At 43.9% G+C, this 19,575-nt stretch overlaps 1 protein-coding gene across 1 annotated transcript; it reads left to right on the top strand.

Moving 5' to 3' along the window:
* The first annotated feature begins 12,306 nt into the window (after nucleotides 1–12,306).
* TARDBP (TAR DNA binding protein) lies at nucleotides 12,307–19,428 on the top strand. Its single transcript, XM_056330795.1, has 6 exons — nucleotides 12,307–12,458; nucleotides 12,854–13,106; nucleotides 13,862–14,025; nucleotides 14,651–14,791; nucleotides 15,491–15,661; nucleotides 16,038–19,428. The coding sequence occupies exons 2-6, from the start codon at nucleotides 12,869–12,871 to the stop codon at nucleotides 16,566–16,568; spliced, it is 1,245 nt and encodes a 414-aa protein (XP_056186770.1). The 5' UTR covers nucleotides 12,307–12,458; nucleotides 12,854–12,868; the 3' UTR covers nucleotides 16,569–19,428.
* The last annotated feature ends 147 nt before the right edge of the window (nucleotides 19,429–19,575 follow it).

Here is a 19,575-nt window from a genome sequence, read left to right as displayed (position 1 = left end):
ACCCTGTGGATACACATGCAGGATCCAGCATGAATTGAGTTTGAAATTCTCTGTAGTTTGGGATGCTTAAGTCTGGACTTTGTCAATTCAGTCCCACTGTTGTTTGAGGTTTTTGGTGGGGTTTTTTGTTTACTTGGTTTTTAATTTTAGAGTGATTAAGTCTGGATTGCTATTGGTATTCTTGGAAAATGCCTTGTGTCCCCTGTGTGAGATATAGGCACCAATAACCCCAACACCATAGTACGTTTTTTTCCAAATACTTTCTCATCTTAACTGGGTTTGATCTTTGAGATGGAAAGTTCATCTATTCTACTTGCAGCCTTGGTTTTATAATTCCCATTGAAGCCTTTCACAACCTCTGCTATTGTATAGAGCTGATAAAAAAATCTTTCTTCTTTCTGTTTAGTCCTGGCCAAATTTAAAAAAGCTTTTCCATTATTTCAAGCCAGAATCAAGCTAAAAAAAAAGGTGCATTTCAAAGTCATTGTTCCATGGAGAAAGACCAGTTCCCAAATCCTTTCCAAATCAAAAGTGGACAGTTCCTCAGTCATTTCCAAGCCAGAAAGAGGCCATTTTATGAGCCAGAAAGCATCCATTTTCTGCATCAGTCCTGAGCCAGAGAGGCTAGTGTCTGAGTCAGTTCCAGGGGGGGAATGTCTGGCAGTTTTCCAAGCTTGGGAGTGTTGCTATCACAGCAATTGTTTGGTGATGCCATCCCAATAAAGCTTCATTACGGTGTTCCTCTTTCTATAAACTTCAGTGCCCTCCAGTGTCCCCAGCAATCACTTATCTAATATTAGGATATTAAAAAATATGGAAAGATTTTAAAGAGACTTATTAAAATGCAATTAGCAGCGTGTACGACTTAAGCAGTGAGATTATTTAAAAAAACAACTTGATTGTGTGGAATGCCACGCACCTTACAGAGATAATAAAGCTGCCAATCAAGTCCATTTTCAAATTAGGAAATTTTCATTCTTTTTTTACAGCCCCCTAAGTGAATATTAAAACTGATTATTAACCTCGGAGTGTAGCGGCGGCCCCTAAGCCTGCAAGCTCTAAAAGGAAGGTTTCATAACTGTTGGTAGCCTGGGCTTCATTCCCCATTTGGACTGGGATCTCTGTGCTTGTTTAAAGGGACAGTGCTCACCCTTTGAATAAAGAAATCTGAAAAACCTGGATGGGTCCCTTGTACAGAAAGGCTCAAAGCTCCAGATCTTGACATTGCAACTTGGGAGGCCAAACCAAACTGCCTGTAATGACCCTGCCTCGGTATTACACAGCAGTTTTTCCATCAATAAACTGCAGGTAAGACTGCCCCCTGATGTCCAATCTGTGAATCTCACCAAATCGTTACACTGCCTGGCACGTAAGTTTTGTCCAAGTAAAAATGTGTAATTGTCATACTCAGGTTTCTGTGCATAGATTCTCAGTATATGTTATTATTCTCAGTTTATGTTATTACTTCCCTTGCTAAATGTAAAACCATGTCATTTACCTTGCCTTTTTATTTATTTTTTGTCCTACTGAGAAACAATCAAATGTGACACTGCTATTTGACTTTGCTGGCATTTTTTATTTCATTTATAAAAAGGATCTTTCTCAGAGAAATTAAGTCACACCACCCTGCCAGGTTACTCCTTTTGCAGATCTTTACTCTGCTGTCAAAGTGGATTTATTGATGCTTCCTGGATTTCTCTCCCCAAGCTTGCAAACTGGAAATGAACAACTCTGGAAGGCAATAAGCTAATTCTTGACTGAAATGCTTTATTTTGGGATAAATGCAAAGATACAAAGGGAATTTCTTAGGAGGGTGTAGTCACTGATTCTGATTCCAAAGCAAAAGTATATTTTAGCATGTGCTTAACTTGAAGTATATGCTTGAATTTACCTTTGCTGATCTCTTTGGGACCACACACAGGCCTGAAGGTAAGGACTTGGGTACTTTACCATATTGATGCCAGGCTGCTTTGCAGGAATGACAGTCCAGACAATATTTAAACAGAGAATATCACTGAGTTTCAAAGCATCTAGGATAGAAGTTATTTTACCAGCACATGTACCTCATGACTATAGCTCCCTCTGGAATCTAGCTATGGCACCTGGATCAACTTACGATTCGCATGGAAGCTATCTACACGTCTTTTCAAAGTAAATAATCTGCCTGGGCTGGATAATGGAGGTTAGGAGGATGACAAATTGGGTTAACAAAATGTCAGCAAGAGCCCAGTTTTAAGTCTGGAATGAGTCACAAGTGAAACAAGTTTAGTGGCCAGGGTTCACCCTTGATCTTGAATTGGTATTTGTCTACATCACTGAATAACCACAACTGACCCAGTATAATTCAGCATAATTGACAATCCAGCGTCGGCAACATTGTTGGGGTGGAGCAGGGGTAAAGATGTTACTGCCTCTTTGGTTAAAGTCATGCCATAGTTAATGAGAAGCACTGAAGAAACAGTAGCCACAGCGATGTCATTAGCTTTCCCAGGTCTCTGGGCTGAAAAGAAGCACTTCCAGCACACCGAATGTTTTGTGCTGCTACTGCAGCTGGCACCATGCCCCTTTCCTACTCCCCTGACTGGAACAAATATTTCAATGGCTCGTCCATTAAGCTGGTCTGGATGGGGAATGTATGGAGTGTGCTCCTTAGGATGAACAGAGTATTGGTGACGTTTTAGGAGTCTGAAGGCTGGAAGGGAAAGATACACAGTCAATCAGTATTGAGGTACACCAGTGAAGACATATGGTGACGTGGGGAGGTGTACTGCAGGTGGATTAGTAAACAGCGTATGAGAGTTCTGAACATAATGGTTGGGGATTTTGTTATTTTGTTTGGATTTTTTTTTCATAAACAACTATTCACTGCTAGCAAAGTTTACGATGATTGGAACCATACTGGCAATGACAGAGAATTAAGATGTAATGGACATATAATTTTGGGTTTGTGAGATAGTAAGTGTATGGTAATGCCAGCACAGTAAATATCTCTGTTATTAACACATTCTAAAATTAGATCAAGCAAAACCAGCATTCACAAATACTGAGGCAATTCCTGGCAGAGAAGAGAGATTACTGAAAAGGTTTGAGTAAGTGCTATGGATGGGTGATTGCCAGGCTGGAAAGCAAACTTCCAAAAGCATGAAGACTTTGTCCCACAAGCTGCCTTGCATTCCTTGATTAGGATCAGCTTCAAGAAAAGCCTTTCCGTGGGTACTGGCAGAGCCAGACGTGAAAAGAACAAGCTCTACCTAATGCCAAATCTTTCAGCCCTGCAAGTCTGTACTCCAAAAACTCAGAGCATGGAACTACACAAATGGTAAAGCAGCTGAAAGTCTGATACACAACAATTCAAATACGTTAGACTAACCAACTGAAAAAATAACCTTATATTACTTGTAGCTGCTTATTGAGCAAGACTAGTTTTGATCCAAATATTCCTCAACATGGAAGAAGCGAATAACTAGATGACACAGAGTTTGCTTCTGTGTTTTTCTCCACTCCTATAAATAGAGATGGAAAATCTGAAATAGAAATCTGAATTTTTCTTTATTATTAGAAAAGGGGAGAGGGAAGAATATCGAAAGCACTCCTTCATTAGAAAAAAGCAGTTCCAAAACCTGGGATCTTGCCACCCACTCTGAGCTTTCCCGGCCCAAGCTGTGTGTTGCAGAATTCCATTCTAACTCCTGACTCTCCAAGCTGCATCTGAGGAGTCCCCTCCAGGTGTCAGCCTTGCACTTCGCATGAGGTTTTCTTCCCTCAGCCACATCTGGCATGAATGTGCTGGGTTCAGTGGAGGTTCTAGACAAGAGACCATCAGGGATCTTAAAATATTAAATGCATTCCCTAATCTCATTTCAGGAAAAATGCTGAAATATCACAGTCCCACCAGGCCTCCCTCAAAATTGTAAAACCAATGCCATTGTGTAAGGGAAGGGATCTAAACAGGCCCATTATCTTTCTACAGTATCAGCCAAGAGAACTGTGAACATCTGCCAGCCCAGAAACAGTTCAGGAGCCAGGACTTTCACTTAAGTTTTCTTTTTTTAGGCTGTAATTGCTATGACTGTCCTTTCTTTGGCCTTAATTCCTAACTACTTCCAACAATACTAAAAGCTTTTGCTCTCCTCTGCACTTTTGTGCATAAATCAGAACTACACTGAGATTTTCTCGATTGGATCTCATCATTGGTAGAGCTACTGGAAGCTAAGAACAAAGGCAAGCACATGCAGGCCCACCACATCATCTAACCCTGCTCTGATTTTAGGGTTAAGATTGTTGGCAGTGCTGCTGTTTGGTTTAGAACTAGATCTGTGGGAAAGACAGCAAATAAAGACAAATGGGCATTGTCAGACACACTTGTAGCCATAGGATTGGACAGACAGCCTGGATGTCAGAAATAAAACTCCCCTTAGGATGCTGCTCTAGTTTATGATATTGCTCAGAATTGCTACACATCTTTAGGCAGGTCCAATTTGAGATATATTCCTAAAACTACATGCATGAGCAACAATGCATGAAATTGTAACAACAGTGAAATCCTCTTACAGAGTGGGGAGTTGTGTCAAGACCGAGATAATGTGGTATGGGTGGGTGGACTTTGCAAAAATGCAATCTATAGTTCAGACTTAACTGCCTTTCCTTCTCAGGAGTAGGAATTAAGAGTTGCAGTAGAATCTGTGGGCCTAGTAGGTTTTAAGACAACATCCACATGTGAGAAACCAGGCTGAGTTCAGGTGTTTAATTCTTGCAGTGTAGGCCACTGAAGAGCCATCGGTTAGTGTCACGGTTTAACCCCAGCCAGCAGCAAAGTACCACACAGCCGCCTGCTCTGTCCCCCAACCCAGAGGAATGGGCAGGAGAATCAGGTAAAACTTGGGGGTTGAGATAAGAATGATTTAATAATTGAAATAAAATAAATAAAATTTAAAAATAATATTAATAATGAGAATTGTAATGAAAAGGAGAGGGGTAGAGGAACAAAATCCAAAAGGAAAAAAAAAACCAAACAAGTGATGCACAATGCACTTGCTCACCACCTGCTGAGCAATGCCCAGCAGGTCCCTGAGCAGCAATCCCTGGCCCTGGCCAACCCCCACCCAGTTTGTATACTCAGCACGACGTTCTGTGATATAGCATATCCCTTTGGCTAGCTCAGGTCAGCTGTCCTGGCAGTGTCCCCTCCCAATTTCTTGTGCCTCTCCAGCCTTCTTGCTGGCAGAGCCTAAGAAACTGAGGAGTCCTTGACTTAGTATAAACATTACTTAGCAACAACTAAAAACATCAGTTTTATCAACATTATTCTCATACTAAATCCAAACCACAGCACTGTACCAGCTACTGAGAAGAAAATTAACTCTATCCCAGCTGAAACCAGGACAGGTAGCGGCAATTTTCAGTAAATACTGAGCTGGGAAGGCTTCAGATATAGGCTATTGATGGGTCTAAAGGTCTGTATCCCCTTAACTGTCGTAAGACAACCATCAAACATGATAATGAATACAGTTTTCCACAAGGTCTTTCAAAAAGTCTGAGTGTTTAAAATTTTTATAGCTGTTAGGCAAAAGCCTGTCATGAAAACACAATTCTGGGTGTCAGGTGTCACCAGTTTTTCACTATGCACTTTCAGAATGACCTTGGCAAACCTGGCTTACCCCAATACCTCAGTTTTCCAAATGGCTGCCTACAACATTAACTGGCCAGAGTTGAATTAATTGCATTATAAATGTAAGGACACTAAAAAGACATGAAAAAATTCAGAAAGAGAAAGATAGAAGTCTATCACCTTTGGCAGTTTCAACTGCACAAAAAGTCCATTTGGTCACATCTGGTTGATCAGTAGCTCTCACCACTCTCATCGAAAATGACTTTCTGTTCTATGAGCATTAGTTCTCCCCTTCCTGTGGCTGTCAACAATTTCTCATGTAAAGGTCTTGCTCCTCTTTCAAAATTACCTGTATTAAGGCAAATTATGTGTTCTCTTCCTTTCCTTGTTGAAAGTCATTTACATGAAGAATCACAGAACTGAGATTATAGATACTGGGGGAGGGAATGCAGAAATATAGTTAAGACTGAAAATTTGGGTGGGCCTCAATTTATGGTGGACAGCCAAAGAACAAATGTCTGATGTCATAGTAAATCATTTATATTGCAAATGATTTAAAATAATGAAAACCCATATGCATTAAATTTTGCCCTGTACATCCATTTGACATATTTTAAGTAGACAAAAGATAGATTTTACATAAATCTTCACTAAATGTACTTCGAAAAAATATCACCAGGCAGTAAAACCTAACCATTTTAAAAACAGTCTTTGCCTTATACTTGAGCTCCTGCTTCAGCATGCATCATTCAAAAACAGCAAAAAAACTACCACAGGCTGTCTGCCCACTCCTTGAAAGAAGGGTAGGGGGAGGTGGGGGACTAAGGGGACAACAACCAAAATAAAGAAGGAAAAACAAGACAAACCAGCTTTTGAACAGAATCTGCCTAAGTTGTCTTTTACACTATTCCAGGTCTTACAGTAATAGTAGCTACATTTCACCCAAGCCACCTGCGGCTTTGCCTTTGAAGGAAGCTACTTCCAACCTCCCATATAAATACCAATGTTTGTACTGAATATTTAGAATCTGTCACACACCAACAACTTGTGATTTTATAGACTTGAAGCTGGCTGTGTAGCACAGTTTCCAGTCTGTGGATTTTATCCTTTGGTATATGGTAGGTAATCTGTGCTGACAAGTTCATGCTCTTTTATGCTGAAGTTACTATGCAATCTATCAAAAAACCCACTCTGAATCCCAGCTCCAGTACACTGTGAGAGGCAACAAATTCCTTTGGAAGATACCTGGCACATCTTCACCAGGAACTTAGCTCTGGGAACTGACTAGATATCTCTGAGAATCACAGGCAGAAATTCTTCCCAGGCTCTGCTGTGGATGGTCTAGAAAGGCAAGGAAGGTGACTTGCAGATGGTTTGCTGAGACTCTGCCAAACAAAACAGAATGAAGTTAATTTTACATGCTCTGTGTACAAGATGCAAACATTTGACAGTTCCCACAGGTACCAATCAAACAAGAGGGTGGAGATATCAGATACTATACATTGTTGTGCTTTGAACCCTGGGTCACAGCTCCAAAACAAAGGTAGCAGTCAGCATCTGATTGCCAGCAGTAGCTATGGGGCTTGCAGGGGCCTTTTGTCACCATTGTTGGGTTTCCAATTATTACATAACACTTTCAGTTCCTAACAGCTCCCACCGGGGCCATGGGGCTGGGTTTGTTGAGCAGCCACACCTGGATGGCTGACACCAGCTGTTTTGAAGACCTGCAATCTAATCAGCCTCACTCTCAGATTAGTTGATTGCCTGTTCTGATTGTTTCTTGTCCCGTTAACAGTCAACATCTGTCTGGTAGTAAAACAAGAAGCAACAACAACTCTTTGTAATGTGTCAGTTAGGGAAATATGGCCAAAGTTGTTTTTTTTCTTCAAAACAGCTACTAGGGCTGAAAGGACCCAGGCTGATGGATGCCAAGTCCTTCTGGGTCTTTACAAGAGTCAAGCATGTAAAAGATCTGACTTTGGTTGTGTTTTGCTGAGAGATTAAAAAGCACATCACCTGTTCTAATCAGTTTTGGAAGAGTTAAGTAAATAAGGACATGAACCAAAATGAATGTGGAAACTGTCCCTTTAAGAAACAGGACTAAACCATCTCAGGTGGATTAAGAATTAAGTAATTGAAATCATGGCTCTATAGGATCATCGGAAAATTATCTGAAAAATTTCAGGGACTATAATGAAGTCTTAGATGCTGTTTCAACTAAGGGGATTAGGAGGAGTATTACTATGAGAACCGTAGACTAAATGATCTTTCAGGTACTTTACCTGAGTAGAAACTGCTTATTTTGTTTAAGGGAAGCTTTTCTCTAGAAGCTTTTTCTAGACTGACAGGTATTAGTAAAATTTTATGTTGGTAGGTTGCTTGTTTTATGGACAGGTCTATTTATGGTAAGTATTTCTGGGGAGGGAAAGAAGTAATTATTGCAAATATCCCAGTGGTTGTGGTGAAAGCTCCTTCAAAGAAAAAAAAAAAGGGGGGGGGGGGGGAAGTAAGCATTGTAGAATGCTATTTTTATTGTGTGTGAATGGATTTTCAATTGTAGCTAGGAAAAAACAAATATTACCAATCTTGTTCCTTCAAGAGAATAGTGCTTCTTTTTCTATAATATAGCATCTGTTTAATTAGAGGCTTAAATCTCTTTAAATTACAAGGAGAAATAAATAAACCAACAGGTGTTCTCTTCCTTCAGGCAACTGCATTCAAGGTGGGCTTTATTTGATGCATATGGTAGACAAGATTGTGCTTAGGTATAAAGAGCAGAGAAAGGCTGATTGAATGGATGCAGGCTACTTAATGGCATGGTCCTAGCAATACAGTGATAGCATGGGGAATTTGGGGTTTTTTTTCCCCTTTTCTAAGTGTGTTTAGAATGAGAACCAACCAGAGAATCTGATGTTTGTATTTGCTCAGACTACTGCAGAGAACACTTGTTTCATGTCCAGAGAGGGGAAACTGTGTTCATCCTCCTTACTCAAAATAAAGCAGGAGAAACTTGATGTGGAAAAAAAGACTTCCACTAAGGGTGAGAGGTAGGATTTATTAACTATTGGCAAAATCAGGCCAGATTCTGACTACGCTGACATGCCATCATTCATTAAATCCTCCTGCTTCTTACTGCTCTATGATTAGATATAGGCCCAAGCACTCCATATTTTTCAGTACCCACAGCTGTGTGATGTTTGGTTGTTTTTTTTTTTTATCGTGAGGTTATATTTAGATGCCCATTGATGTTGTTTTTCATCCCAAATGCTTTTGGGAGGGTGAACAGCTGATCGTTATGATGAGTTTGCTTGTACCCATGAGCACACTTAACCTAGAGCAGCAAATAGTTATTATATTGCATTTTGTTTTGTGCCTGTAGGCACGCTTAAGTCAATATACATGATGGCTAGTACCACGGTATTGCATTTGTCTACACCCATGGGCACTCAGACTTGCTGGTGTGAGGGAACTAGTGAATTAACTAGCTGTATCCCCACTGGTGTAGTTACTTCAAGAGCAATACTACTGTTAATTGCTTACCTTAAATCTAATCACAATGCAAAATAACAGAAGGAAAGTGCTGCAAGGATCCCAGTTCTCACAGAAAACGGTTAGTAACATTTGTTTCATTCTAAGCGTGTTTGTTGACAAAACTGAGGAACAAGCTCTTGGGGCAGAAGTCTGTTGTGAATAATTGCCCTTCTTTCCCTGGCTGTTTTACAGCCAGCAAGCTGCATTGAGCTTGTTGCTCTCTCTGAGCTTTTACCTGCATGAAATCTAGTTCAGGGTTGCTGCTTACTTTGCTCATTAGTGAAATTACCACCAGATGCTTTGTTAGATAGAGGTCATTCTGGCTGAATGCCACGACAACCTCTTCAAATAGCATGATTGCTAAACTATAGCTTTGACTTGAAATGGTGCAGTAGGTAATGTTTACATGCTACAATTACCACTCAGTCCTCACAGCATGTTCAAACGATGCTGAGTACCTCAGCGCTGACTTGGCAACAACAGAACTGGATTTGGGATGTATATTGTGGATGACTAGAAAACGTAGGAATGTCAGGAGAACGCCTACACGGCTTATCTCGTTAGCCTGTGTCTAGTCAGGTCCTCTCAGAACTCTGTTGAAAAATGGTAATTAAACGATAAGGCTGAGCCTAAAGTTACATGGGTATAGATGGGCTAGGTTTCAGTGGTGCTGGGAGCCAGTTTTTGCAACTGCAGAAATCTTAAGGAGAAGTCTTAAATACTTGGCAGAAGACATTAATGTAAAGGACTGGATTAGCCTTTCCTAGCCATAGAGTCCTCTTTCCTTACTAAAAGACTTATTTTTACTTCTTTTTAGGAGACCTGTGCAAGGAGGGCCAAGCTAGGTGTGCACTGAGAACATGGCCCGCATGTGGCCTGGATGTGTGTCACAAAGGAACAGATGAGAAGGAGAGGGAAGAAAGTAGTAGAATAATTTTCCTTAGTGTGGTAGGTACAGTCTATTGGTTAAGTGACAGAGCTGAGCTGGTTAGAGAAAGCTCTGCAGTGCACTTACCACCTCTGTGGTGGTGGCTGGCAGGACTTTACAGCTCTGCTAATGGCAACCCTGTGTGGCTGCCTGTTCATATGTATCTTGCAATGAAAGCTGAGATGTCTCTGGTGTGACTTGCAACTAATGTGACTGTGACTGATGAACCAGATAAGCTTATTATTAAAGCGTCAGAATAAAATAACTTGCAGATGTGGAATGGCAATTATCTGGATACAAAATGACTGCTTAAAACTGTAGAACAGTTACTCATTTATAGCTTTACAGTATTACCACTGTGAAGTAAAAAACCCAAACACTCCAGATTTGGGTTTGTTGCTTTGGTTTTTTTGTGTTGGTTTTTGTTTTTTTTTTTATCTAGAGGGTTATACTACTGAAAGCAGATGATTAACCTTACAAAAGGAACCAGACCAGGAGGAAAATACCATTTTCTTGCCACTGTTTTTGTCCTCTGTGTGGTTCTTTTGCACACAAACTTTGGTAAGCTACATGAGCAGAGAAGACTTGGCACAGTAGCCTAACTAGCAGTCCCTCCTGTGATTGCAGCTTAGGGAAAACATATGTAGATGGGCTCTTCTGCACATTTATCTCTCTTCCCCTCCACACACACACACACACCACACCCCCCCCCCCCCAAAAAAAAAAAAAATATCAGGAAACTGGCAGCAAGAACATGAGTGTTCCTTAGCCATAATGGCTTTGGATTTCAGAAGTTTATCATACTCTATAATGAGATATAACCATTAAATCCTTCCATTAAGTAAGGGGAGATTGGGTCTAGAGGGGATTAAACCATGGTATAGCAAACACTTACTAGGTATTAAAGGGCTGGGCTAGAACTACTAGCTTTTTTTAACTTCTAGCTATCCTACAAAATGGTTTTATAGAAGGTCAGAGAGCAGGGCAGTGAAGGGGGTGGGTGGGGGACCCCACCCCAAACATCTGGAAGGCTTAATGAAAACATCAGTTCTGAGTGATGAACCAGGTGTGGGGGTGTCAGACACTAAATATGACATACAGAACAGAGCTGCTATGAAACTGTCGGCATTAGCCTGGTTCATCTAGTTCTTCCCAGGATGCCTGGGGAATGCCGGCAGGAGAGCTACAGGTGGAGGCATGCGAGATCAACCTTTCCTACCAAGCACTGAAAGATGCTATTCAAGCGGTAACATGCCACAGCCGGCATTGCACGTTCATGGCTTCAGCGCAGGAGGCAAACCCTCCTGCCAAGCATTACAGACAACCTGCAACGAGGGCGCTTCCAGGCTGATGCTCAGGTACTTCTGCGGCCTCTACTCGGCATCTGTTACCGTCACCTTCTGGGGAAAAGGCATCTTAGACGTGTGTGCGGTGTCTCCTGCCTGACCGAGAGCTCTCCTACGCCTGCGGCCGCTCACCGCAGGCTTCTCCCTAGCGATAGAGACCACTCACCTTCCCCGAACAAACTGCTTCATGGGGTCGGGCTTGTCAGAAAGGGCGGGGGCTGGTCTTAAGCTTAAGTTGGGGGGGGGGGTCTGGTTACAAATTAAGTACGCCCGTACTTGTCTTTCTGCTAGCGGAGGTGGGAGGGTCGCCGCGCCCTGATGACCCTTTCCCCGTGGCGGGCGGTCCCTGTTGCCCGCAGGCCTGCGCCGGGCGCCGGAGGGGCTGCTCCGTGCGGCGGAGCCGGGGTCGCGACGGCCTTCGCAGGGCGCCCCATGACACCCCTGCGGCGTTTACCTCGGGCGGCGGCCGCTGCCAGGCCAGCGGCTCCTCACGCCGCCAGGCTGGCGCTGCCGGGACCCGCCTCGGCCCGGGCCGCTGGGGCGGCTCTGCCAGCATCGCCGCCGTTCACCGGGAACGGCCGGCCGGCGGGGCGGCGCTACCGGGGTCTCGGCCCGGGTGCGGCCGGGCCCTCCCGTCCCCGCCCGCGGAGGGGGCGATCCCACCGCCCCTTCCCGGCAGCTCCCGCGCTCGCGGCGCGCTGTGCGCAGGCGTGCCTGGGCCGCACCACCGGCCGCGCCGCTGGGGGGGGAGCGGACCCGGGGCCGCCCCTCCGTCTGCCGCCGCCGCCCCGAGAGCACAGCCTGCGGCCTCGACCAGCCGCGGGCGGCGCGGCGCTGGAGCGCGGCTGGGGCCCGCGGCGCTGCCGGCGGCCGAGCGCGCTCCGCTGCAGGCCCTCCCCGCCGCCGGGAATGGTTCGCCCCGCAGCCCGGGCCGGCCTCTGAGGGGGGCCGCGGACGCCATTTTGTGCGGTGCTAGCGGAGGGCGGCGGGCCGGGGCGCGGCGGCGCTGAGGGGCTCCCGGAGACGCCGCTCCCTTCCCTGGCCGGTGAGCGGAGCGCGGCGGACGCGCGTGGGGCCCGCGTGGGGCCCGCTCGGGCTGGGGTCGCCGGCGGGTGCTGGGGGGCCGCGCCCGGAGGTCGTAGGCAGGGGTGGGCCCTGGCAGGCGGCTCCCCCCGGCCCGTCACCCGCCCCGAGCCCGCTGCGCAGGCGGCGGCACGGGCAGTGCCGCCGTGCCGCGTCCTGGCTCGCGGGCCCTGGGACGGCCGTGTGCCGCTGCGGCAGGGCCCGAGGCTTTAAGGCCGAGGACGGGCGCGTCCCGCGGGCCCCCGCTGCGAGATAAATACCGCCAGGCGCGCACCCTAGGGCCGCAAGGACGAAAAGCAAATGGAGGGCAGCACGGCGGGTGCTTATGCCCGGCTTTCCCCCTCTCCTGTACTTTAGCAACTTCCAGCAAAGATGTCGGAGTATATCCGGGTGACGGAGGACGAGAACGATGAGCCCATCGAGATCCCCTCGGAGGACGACGGCACCGTGCTGCTGTCCACAGTGACCGCCCAGTTCCCCGGGGCGTGTGGGCTGCGCTACAGGAACCCGGTGTCGCAGTGCATGCGGGGGGTCCGGCTGGTGGAGGGCATTCTGCACGCGCCAGAAGCCGGATGGGGCAACCTGGTCTATGTTGTTAATTATCCCAAAGGTTTGTCTTCGTTCCTTCGGCTTTTTTTGTGCAAGCTTGCTTTTTCAGTCAGGAGGTCTGCGTGAGTCACTGCTAACTGAACATTCTCATTTACGGAAGATCAGCGATTTTATTCAGGTATCTGTCCTGCACAGTAGATTTGACCCCACTGAGTATTCAGGTGTGCAGTAAGATTTTTAACTCTCTATCCATACAAGCGCTGTAATGGCAAAGTCTTGCGTTAGCCTTGGAGGGTTTACAGCCCTGTGTAGATCTTTGAAGACTGTGGAGTAATGGGATCTCTGTGTACTCACAGATGCTTCTCCTCAAGCCGTGGTTTGGTGTGAAGTACCACTGAAAAATTGCTCAGGAAAAGAGGAGCCTGACCGCCTGGTCCCCGCTCCCCCCTGCCCAGAAAAAGAGGGGATGGCAGTAAATTGCTAATGAAGTATTCTTGTTTAAAATTCCTGTCTTCTCCACATCCTTATAGGATTGTGAATTTACTGGGTAATACTTTAGTAGTAAACTAACACAGAACTAGCTCAGTCAGATTGCAGTTTGGAGGAGTGCTTAAGTGCAGACTGTTCTTTCTTCTCTGTGTACTGTTAGGCAGTTGGGTATGTATTATTGTAATAAGCTCCCAGCAGCTGGCATTTGTCCTTTGTAGTCTGTCCTTTTTCTCATCGTAGTCTATGGTTTTATAACATGCGGTTCATAATCAGTGGAAGCAATTCGCAGAGTTGAGGATGATGTCTAATGTACTGCTTTATATTCAGATAATAAGAGAAAAATGGATGAAACAGATGCATCATCAGCTGTGAAAGTGAAACGAGCAGTACAGAAGACTTCGGATTTAATAGTCTTGGGTCTTCCCTGGAAAACCACTGAACAAGACTTAAAGGAATATTTCAGTACGTTTGGAGAAGTTCTGATGGTGCAGGTAAAATCCTTTTGCAGCTCAAGGAGGGATATGAGGTAGAAATTGAGTAGAAACAGAGCCTTATAAACTCAGAGAAGATCTGAACCTTTGTCTCTCTTCCTGGGTTGCATTTTGTTCCATGAGCTGTATAGGTGCAGATGGTCAGGAGTGTTTGGGAGTGGCAGTTTATGCAGATCAGCTTAATGGGCACAGCCTTTTTAAGAGCTTTGTCATTTATATTAGTTATTAATTGTTGTAGCTGAGTATACGTATGTTCTCTGTGTGTGCGTGCTAAGGAATTAGAGGTTGCTGTGATGGGAGTGTTTACAAGACTGATAAACTCTCCAACAGAACTCTTTGATGGCAAAAGTCAGAAGACAAACCTGCCTCAGTTTTCTTCTGTCTTTGCACATGAGGTTTTTATCCTCCCAGAAGGGGGATCTCCCCTGGTCCTGATACACTGTATCAGGTTATGCCTGGGCTCAAGGCAAGCTAATAATTTTAATCTGTAGGTATCACAGGCCCCTGCTTTGTCTGTACAATATTAGAGTAATTTTTGTCAGAAAAGGTAGGCATATGTGGTGAGATAATAAAAACTTTTTTAAAAGTTTGTTGTTTGTTTTTTTTTTTATGTTGCATGTCTTAGGTTAAGAAGGATATTAAAACTGGCCACTCAAAAGGTTTTGGTTTTGTTCGGTTTACGGATTATGAAACCCAGGTGAAAGTAATGTCTCAGCGGCACATGATAGATGGAAGATGGTGTGACTGTAAACTTCCCAATTCTAAGGTACTTTCATATTTATTGCTAGTTTTATTTTTACAAAATGCTTGAAGTGCGCTTCTTCAGCAGCTGTGTTAGGTGAGCAGATGAACAGATTAATAATCCTATCTTGGATGTGGCTTTTCAGTCTGCAAAATGGACAGGACAGGCTAGAGCAAGGACGGAGAACAGGCAGGTGGGTGAGCAGGAAGTCAGCAAGATGTGTTGGGGAAATAACTCCTGGGGAGGGGGGGGAATTACGTGCTGATTGACATCTGAAAATTAACGTGTTTTAGGTTCCAGCAGTACCTGCTTAACTTGTCTGCTCTGTGACTAAATGGAGAATAAAGCAAATGGAATAACTAACCTAGAGAAGATCAGAATGAGTGTTTGTTTCAATTCAAAACTGATCCTGTAGCTTCTGGTTTTCCTGTGTGTATATATGCCATTATTACCAACACAAAAAGTCTCCTGGAGTGGCCTTGTCACTGTATCACTCGCATCTTCATTTTCTTGTGACTCTGCTCCACCTGTACCAAGGTGCAGGCATGTTCTCTGAACAGAACTTTCGTTATTTTAAGTCTTTGATTTATAATGACAAAATTTCTTGGTCTTCAGTCCTCAGAACAAGCTAGATTAAAAAGGGCCCTTTAACATAATGCACCTGGGTTCCCCAGGATAGTTGTGATCTATTTTTTTCTCCCCACCCTGTTCAATTCTCTCCAGCAAAGTCCTGACGAACCTTTGCGCAGCAGAAAAGTGTTTGTTGGGCGCTGCACCGAGGACATGACGGCAGAGGAACTCCAACAGTTCTTTGCCCAGTACGGAGAAGTGTTAGATGTCTTCATTCCTAAACCCTTCCGAGCTTTTGCTTTTGTTACATTTGCAGATGATCAGGTACGTCTTCACATATTTTAACTTTGTATTTAGACAACCTACGTTTCAGTAGCTTGATAAAGCATTATTTCTGGAACTACGCATGGAATGCTTGTCCACTGTCTTGAGAATTCCAGTGGTATTAGCTTGATTTGGTCTGTTGGATTATCTAAGGTTACACTTTTCAGATGCTGTTGTAGAGATGGTTTTTATACTGCAGTTAGCGTAGTGAATGCAAAGATAAACCACTTCAAACAGGATTAAGTATATGCATATGCTTCCTTTGCAGGTTAACTATCTGCTCAGAATCATATGGGATTATTTTTTTGTCTTGTACTACAAATGTTTAAAACAAAGAAGTCTGACACACATTTAATCAATCCCTTATTTCTTATAGGTTGCCCAGTCTCTTTGTGGAGAGGACTTGATCATTAAAGGAATCAGCGTACATATATCCAATGCTGAACCTAAGCATAATAGCAATAGACAGTTAGAGAGAGGTGGAAGATTTGGTGGTAATCCGGGAGGCTTTGGGAATCAGGGGGGGTTTGGCAACAGCAGAGGAGGTGGGGGAGGACTGGGTAACAACCAGGGCAGTAACATGGGCGGAGGGATGAACTTCGGAGCCTTCAGCATCAACCCTGCCATGATGGCGGCAGCACAGGCAGCGCTGCAGAGCAGCTGGGGAATGATGGGCATGTTGGCTAGTCAGCAGAACCAGTCTGGGCCGTCGGGAAACAACCAGCCCCAAGGCAACATGCAGCGGGAGCAGAACCAGGGCTTTAGTTCAGGAAATAACTCGTACGGTGGCTCCAACTCGGGGGCAGCGATAGGCTGGGGTTCGGCCTCGAACACGGGCTCCAGCAGTGGGTTTAATGGAGGCTTTGGTTCAAGCATGGATTCCAAGTCGTCAGGCTGGGGAATGTAGACGCAGTGGGCTCTGATACTGACTCTATGGTGGGAAATCAAATTTTTCTAACTCATGGTAAGTATACTGTAAATTACATATATACTAAATTTTTCCAGATCAGTTTGTTCAGTGTGCAGTATATTCAGCAGTATTTTTGACATTTTTCTTTTTTAAAAAAAAAAAAGAAAAGAAAGGTAAAAGGAATTTTATAAGTTTTGTTACATATCTTGTTGGAATACTGAATGTTTGGAAGTGGACTGCTGTTTGCCCGATAGGTGAACTAACACTACAGTTGATAGGAAAGGTTTCTCCTGTAATACTTTATCCCTTACTTCCTGGCTACCTGAATTCTTTGCATGTTCAAAATGGAAACCATTGGTCAGAAACAGCATTCTCTCCCTCTTGTTTTTAATTTGATCCCACCATAAGACTCTCCAAGTACCCCAGTTGGAGAACACAGTGTCGTTTTTGTTTTGTGTTGTTTTTTTTTTAACACTGTCTCCCCTCCATACTAAAGTACGATATGAAGGCTTCATTTAATCTCTGCAGTTCATCTCATTTCAAATGTGTATGGAAGAAGCACTTCATTGAAAGCAGTGCTGTAAATATTCTGCCTTAGGAATACTTCTGTCTACATGCTTTCTCATCCAAGAATACTTCATCACACTGCACATGCTGCGTCTTAGACGGTGGGTGTTCCATTTTTATCCGCTACTCTTTATTTCATGGAGTCGTATCAACGCTATGAACGCAAGGCTGTGAGATGGAACCAGAAGGCTGTTTGAACTTTTGAAACCTTGTGTGGGATTGGTGGTGGTGCCGAGGCATGAGAGGGCTGGTATGTGCGAGATAAAGGAGAGAGCGCATGCAGAGACCTGGTGGTGCATTATGGGATTTTATTTTACTGGGCGAGATGTCTCTCAATCCTGTGGCTTTGGTGAGAGAGTGTGCGGAGAGCAATGATAGCAAATAAAGTACGAGTGTTTACTGCATTCAAAGGACATCCACATGTGGAAGACTTTAAGTGGGTTCTATACCTAGTTAATCAATTAGTTGAATGTGTTACGTGAAATGAATATTTGTATTTTTTTTCCCTTATGTCAACTGCTGTGAATGCTGTATGGTGTGTGGTTTTTTTTTTTTTTCTGTTAATGATCTGTAAGTGTGGTAATGTGAATTGAAGATGATGGGGTTCGTGAGGAGAACATTGAGCTTGTGGTGTGCTTTGCAGTAGCTCTTGCAGCAGAGATCACTAGCGAGCTCAGTGTGCCTCTTCAGGGTGGAAGCTCCACTGTCTGTAAGATATCCATAAGAATGCTGTTTGCTGCAGTTTCGTGTTTGGATGCTTTTTATAAGATTTGTCACTGTAGGAAATTCTTAAATAAAACTGATTTAAGTAATATGTGTCTTTGTTTTGCAGCCCTGAATGCAAAGAATTCATAGCAGTTAATTAATTTTACCCTTTTGAGATGAACTTCTGTAAAGCTTTTTTGCAGTAATGCAATTTGTTTCAGATAAGCATGCTCTAAAAGTTGGCAAGTCAAACGGAGCCACCGCTCATCATGTATCGGTACCTGACACCCAACTCTAAGCCACTGTATTTTTGCACTGTTCAGTGATACGTATATATCTAAAATCCAGTTCCCACACGGTTGGGTGCCCGCACCTAGAATGGTAAGCAGTTCCCTCCGGATTGCATCTGTACCAAGGAACGTTGCTTATTCGTTTAGGAGTTGGAGTTCCTCATCAGAAGTGGGTTGGGGGAGACAGACACTGACTGTCAAGATGTGTTTCTGTCCTACCCAGAGCATCGCCTCTGGGGCTGCAGGTTTTTAACTTGTTTCTTGACCAGTCCACTCACGGGCAGTAGGGTTCTGCAACACTCTGGGCCCAGAAGCAAGCTGTACTCGTGTTTAAAACTAGCCACAGGGGAGGCTGAACAAAGCATTAGTAAATGTACAGACTTTGACAGAAGTCTTAATCTGAAAAACTTAAGTTTATTGCAGGTGCAGAAGTGTCAAGAGGCAGCTTGTTAACAAAGGGCAGGATGTTTCAGCAGAAACCAGTGCAAGATTTCTGCTGGCAGTAAGAGCTTGAGGAACTGTTTAATCTACTTGTGCTAAAACCCTCTGAAGCTCAATCCAAATTTTTTAGATGCCATACTACTGTGGTATAGGTAGGGAAGTTCTGAATATCGATATTTAGACAGTTATTAACCTATGTAACTTTTAAAGTTGTATCTTCATTGCTGCATATTGTGTTGAGGCTTGTGACTAGAAGACCATCTAAATAGTGGACAGAACTGCACTACTGTTAAGATTTTCCACTTGCAGTATTAAAAAAGCAGCTGGGTCTCAGTGTACATCTTAAAGGGTTTAAGGAGGGGTTCTGAACACTCAGGCTGAAAAGTAATTCCCACACCTTTGTTCCTATCCCACTGCAAAAAGTTGCTTAGATTTTTTTATTATTACTATTTCTGCACCTAAGTCAGAATAATCTCCAAACTCTGTACCATCTGTGAATTTTGCATTTTAGCACTTGCACTATTACCAGCTACTTCTGCTGAGTAACACTTAAAAATGGTATTCTTGGACCTCCAAAGACTAACTGTGACCCCCCCTGCAAGGAACTTCATGGTAAGTTTTTGTAATTAGCATGGCTTTAATTTTGTTTAAATTGTCCAGGTATAGGTTTTAACCTAAAGGTTAACCTTAAGGCTGGTTGGCAGCACTGAGTGGTCTTTGCTAGTAATTTTGGCCTTCCTTCACCCTCAGACAGAATCGGTGAAAATTTTAGAATAATTCTCAAGTATTAGCAATATATTCTGCTTTGTGTACTCTAGTGTTTATAAGTGAGTAAATAAACTATTGAAAATGTGCTGAAGTGTTTGGAGTCTTGTTTTTTTGTTAAGACCCTTCAGTTATATTGTAGAAAGTGCAATACTCGTGAAAGAATGTGAGATGCGAGAAAGAGGAAGTTTACGTAAGCCGTAAGGGGATACATGTCATAGTCAAAACAAATTTTT

Source organism: Falco biarmicus, chromosome 3 (genome assembly GCF_023638135.1).
Source record: "Falco biarmicus isolate bFalBia1 chromosome 3, bFalBia1.pri, whole genome shotgun sequence".
Lineage (NCBI taxonomy): Eukaryota > Metazoa > Chordata > Aves > Falconiformes > Falconidae > Falco > Falco biarmicus.
This window is presented reverse-complemented; position numbering and strand designations above follow the sequence as displayed.

Bases quoted from the DNA above. Each gene is read 5' to 3' on its own strand.
- TARDBP (XM_056330795.1), top strand. From the start codon at position 12,869: ATGTCGGAGTATATCCGGGTGACGGAGGACGAGAACGATGAGCCCATC. The intron at 14,792-15,490 runs GTACTTTCATAT...AATTCTCTCCAG, and splicing joins GTAAACTTCCCAATTCTAAG to CAAAGTCCTGACGAACCTTT. The intron at 15,662-16,037 runs GTACGTCTTCAC...TATTTCTTATAG, and splicing joins TTACATTTGCAGATGATCAG to GTTGCCCAGTCTCTTTGTGG.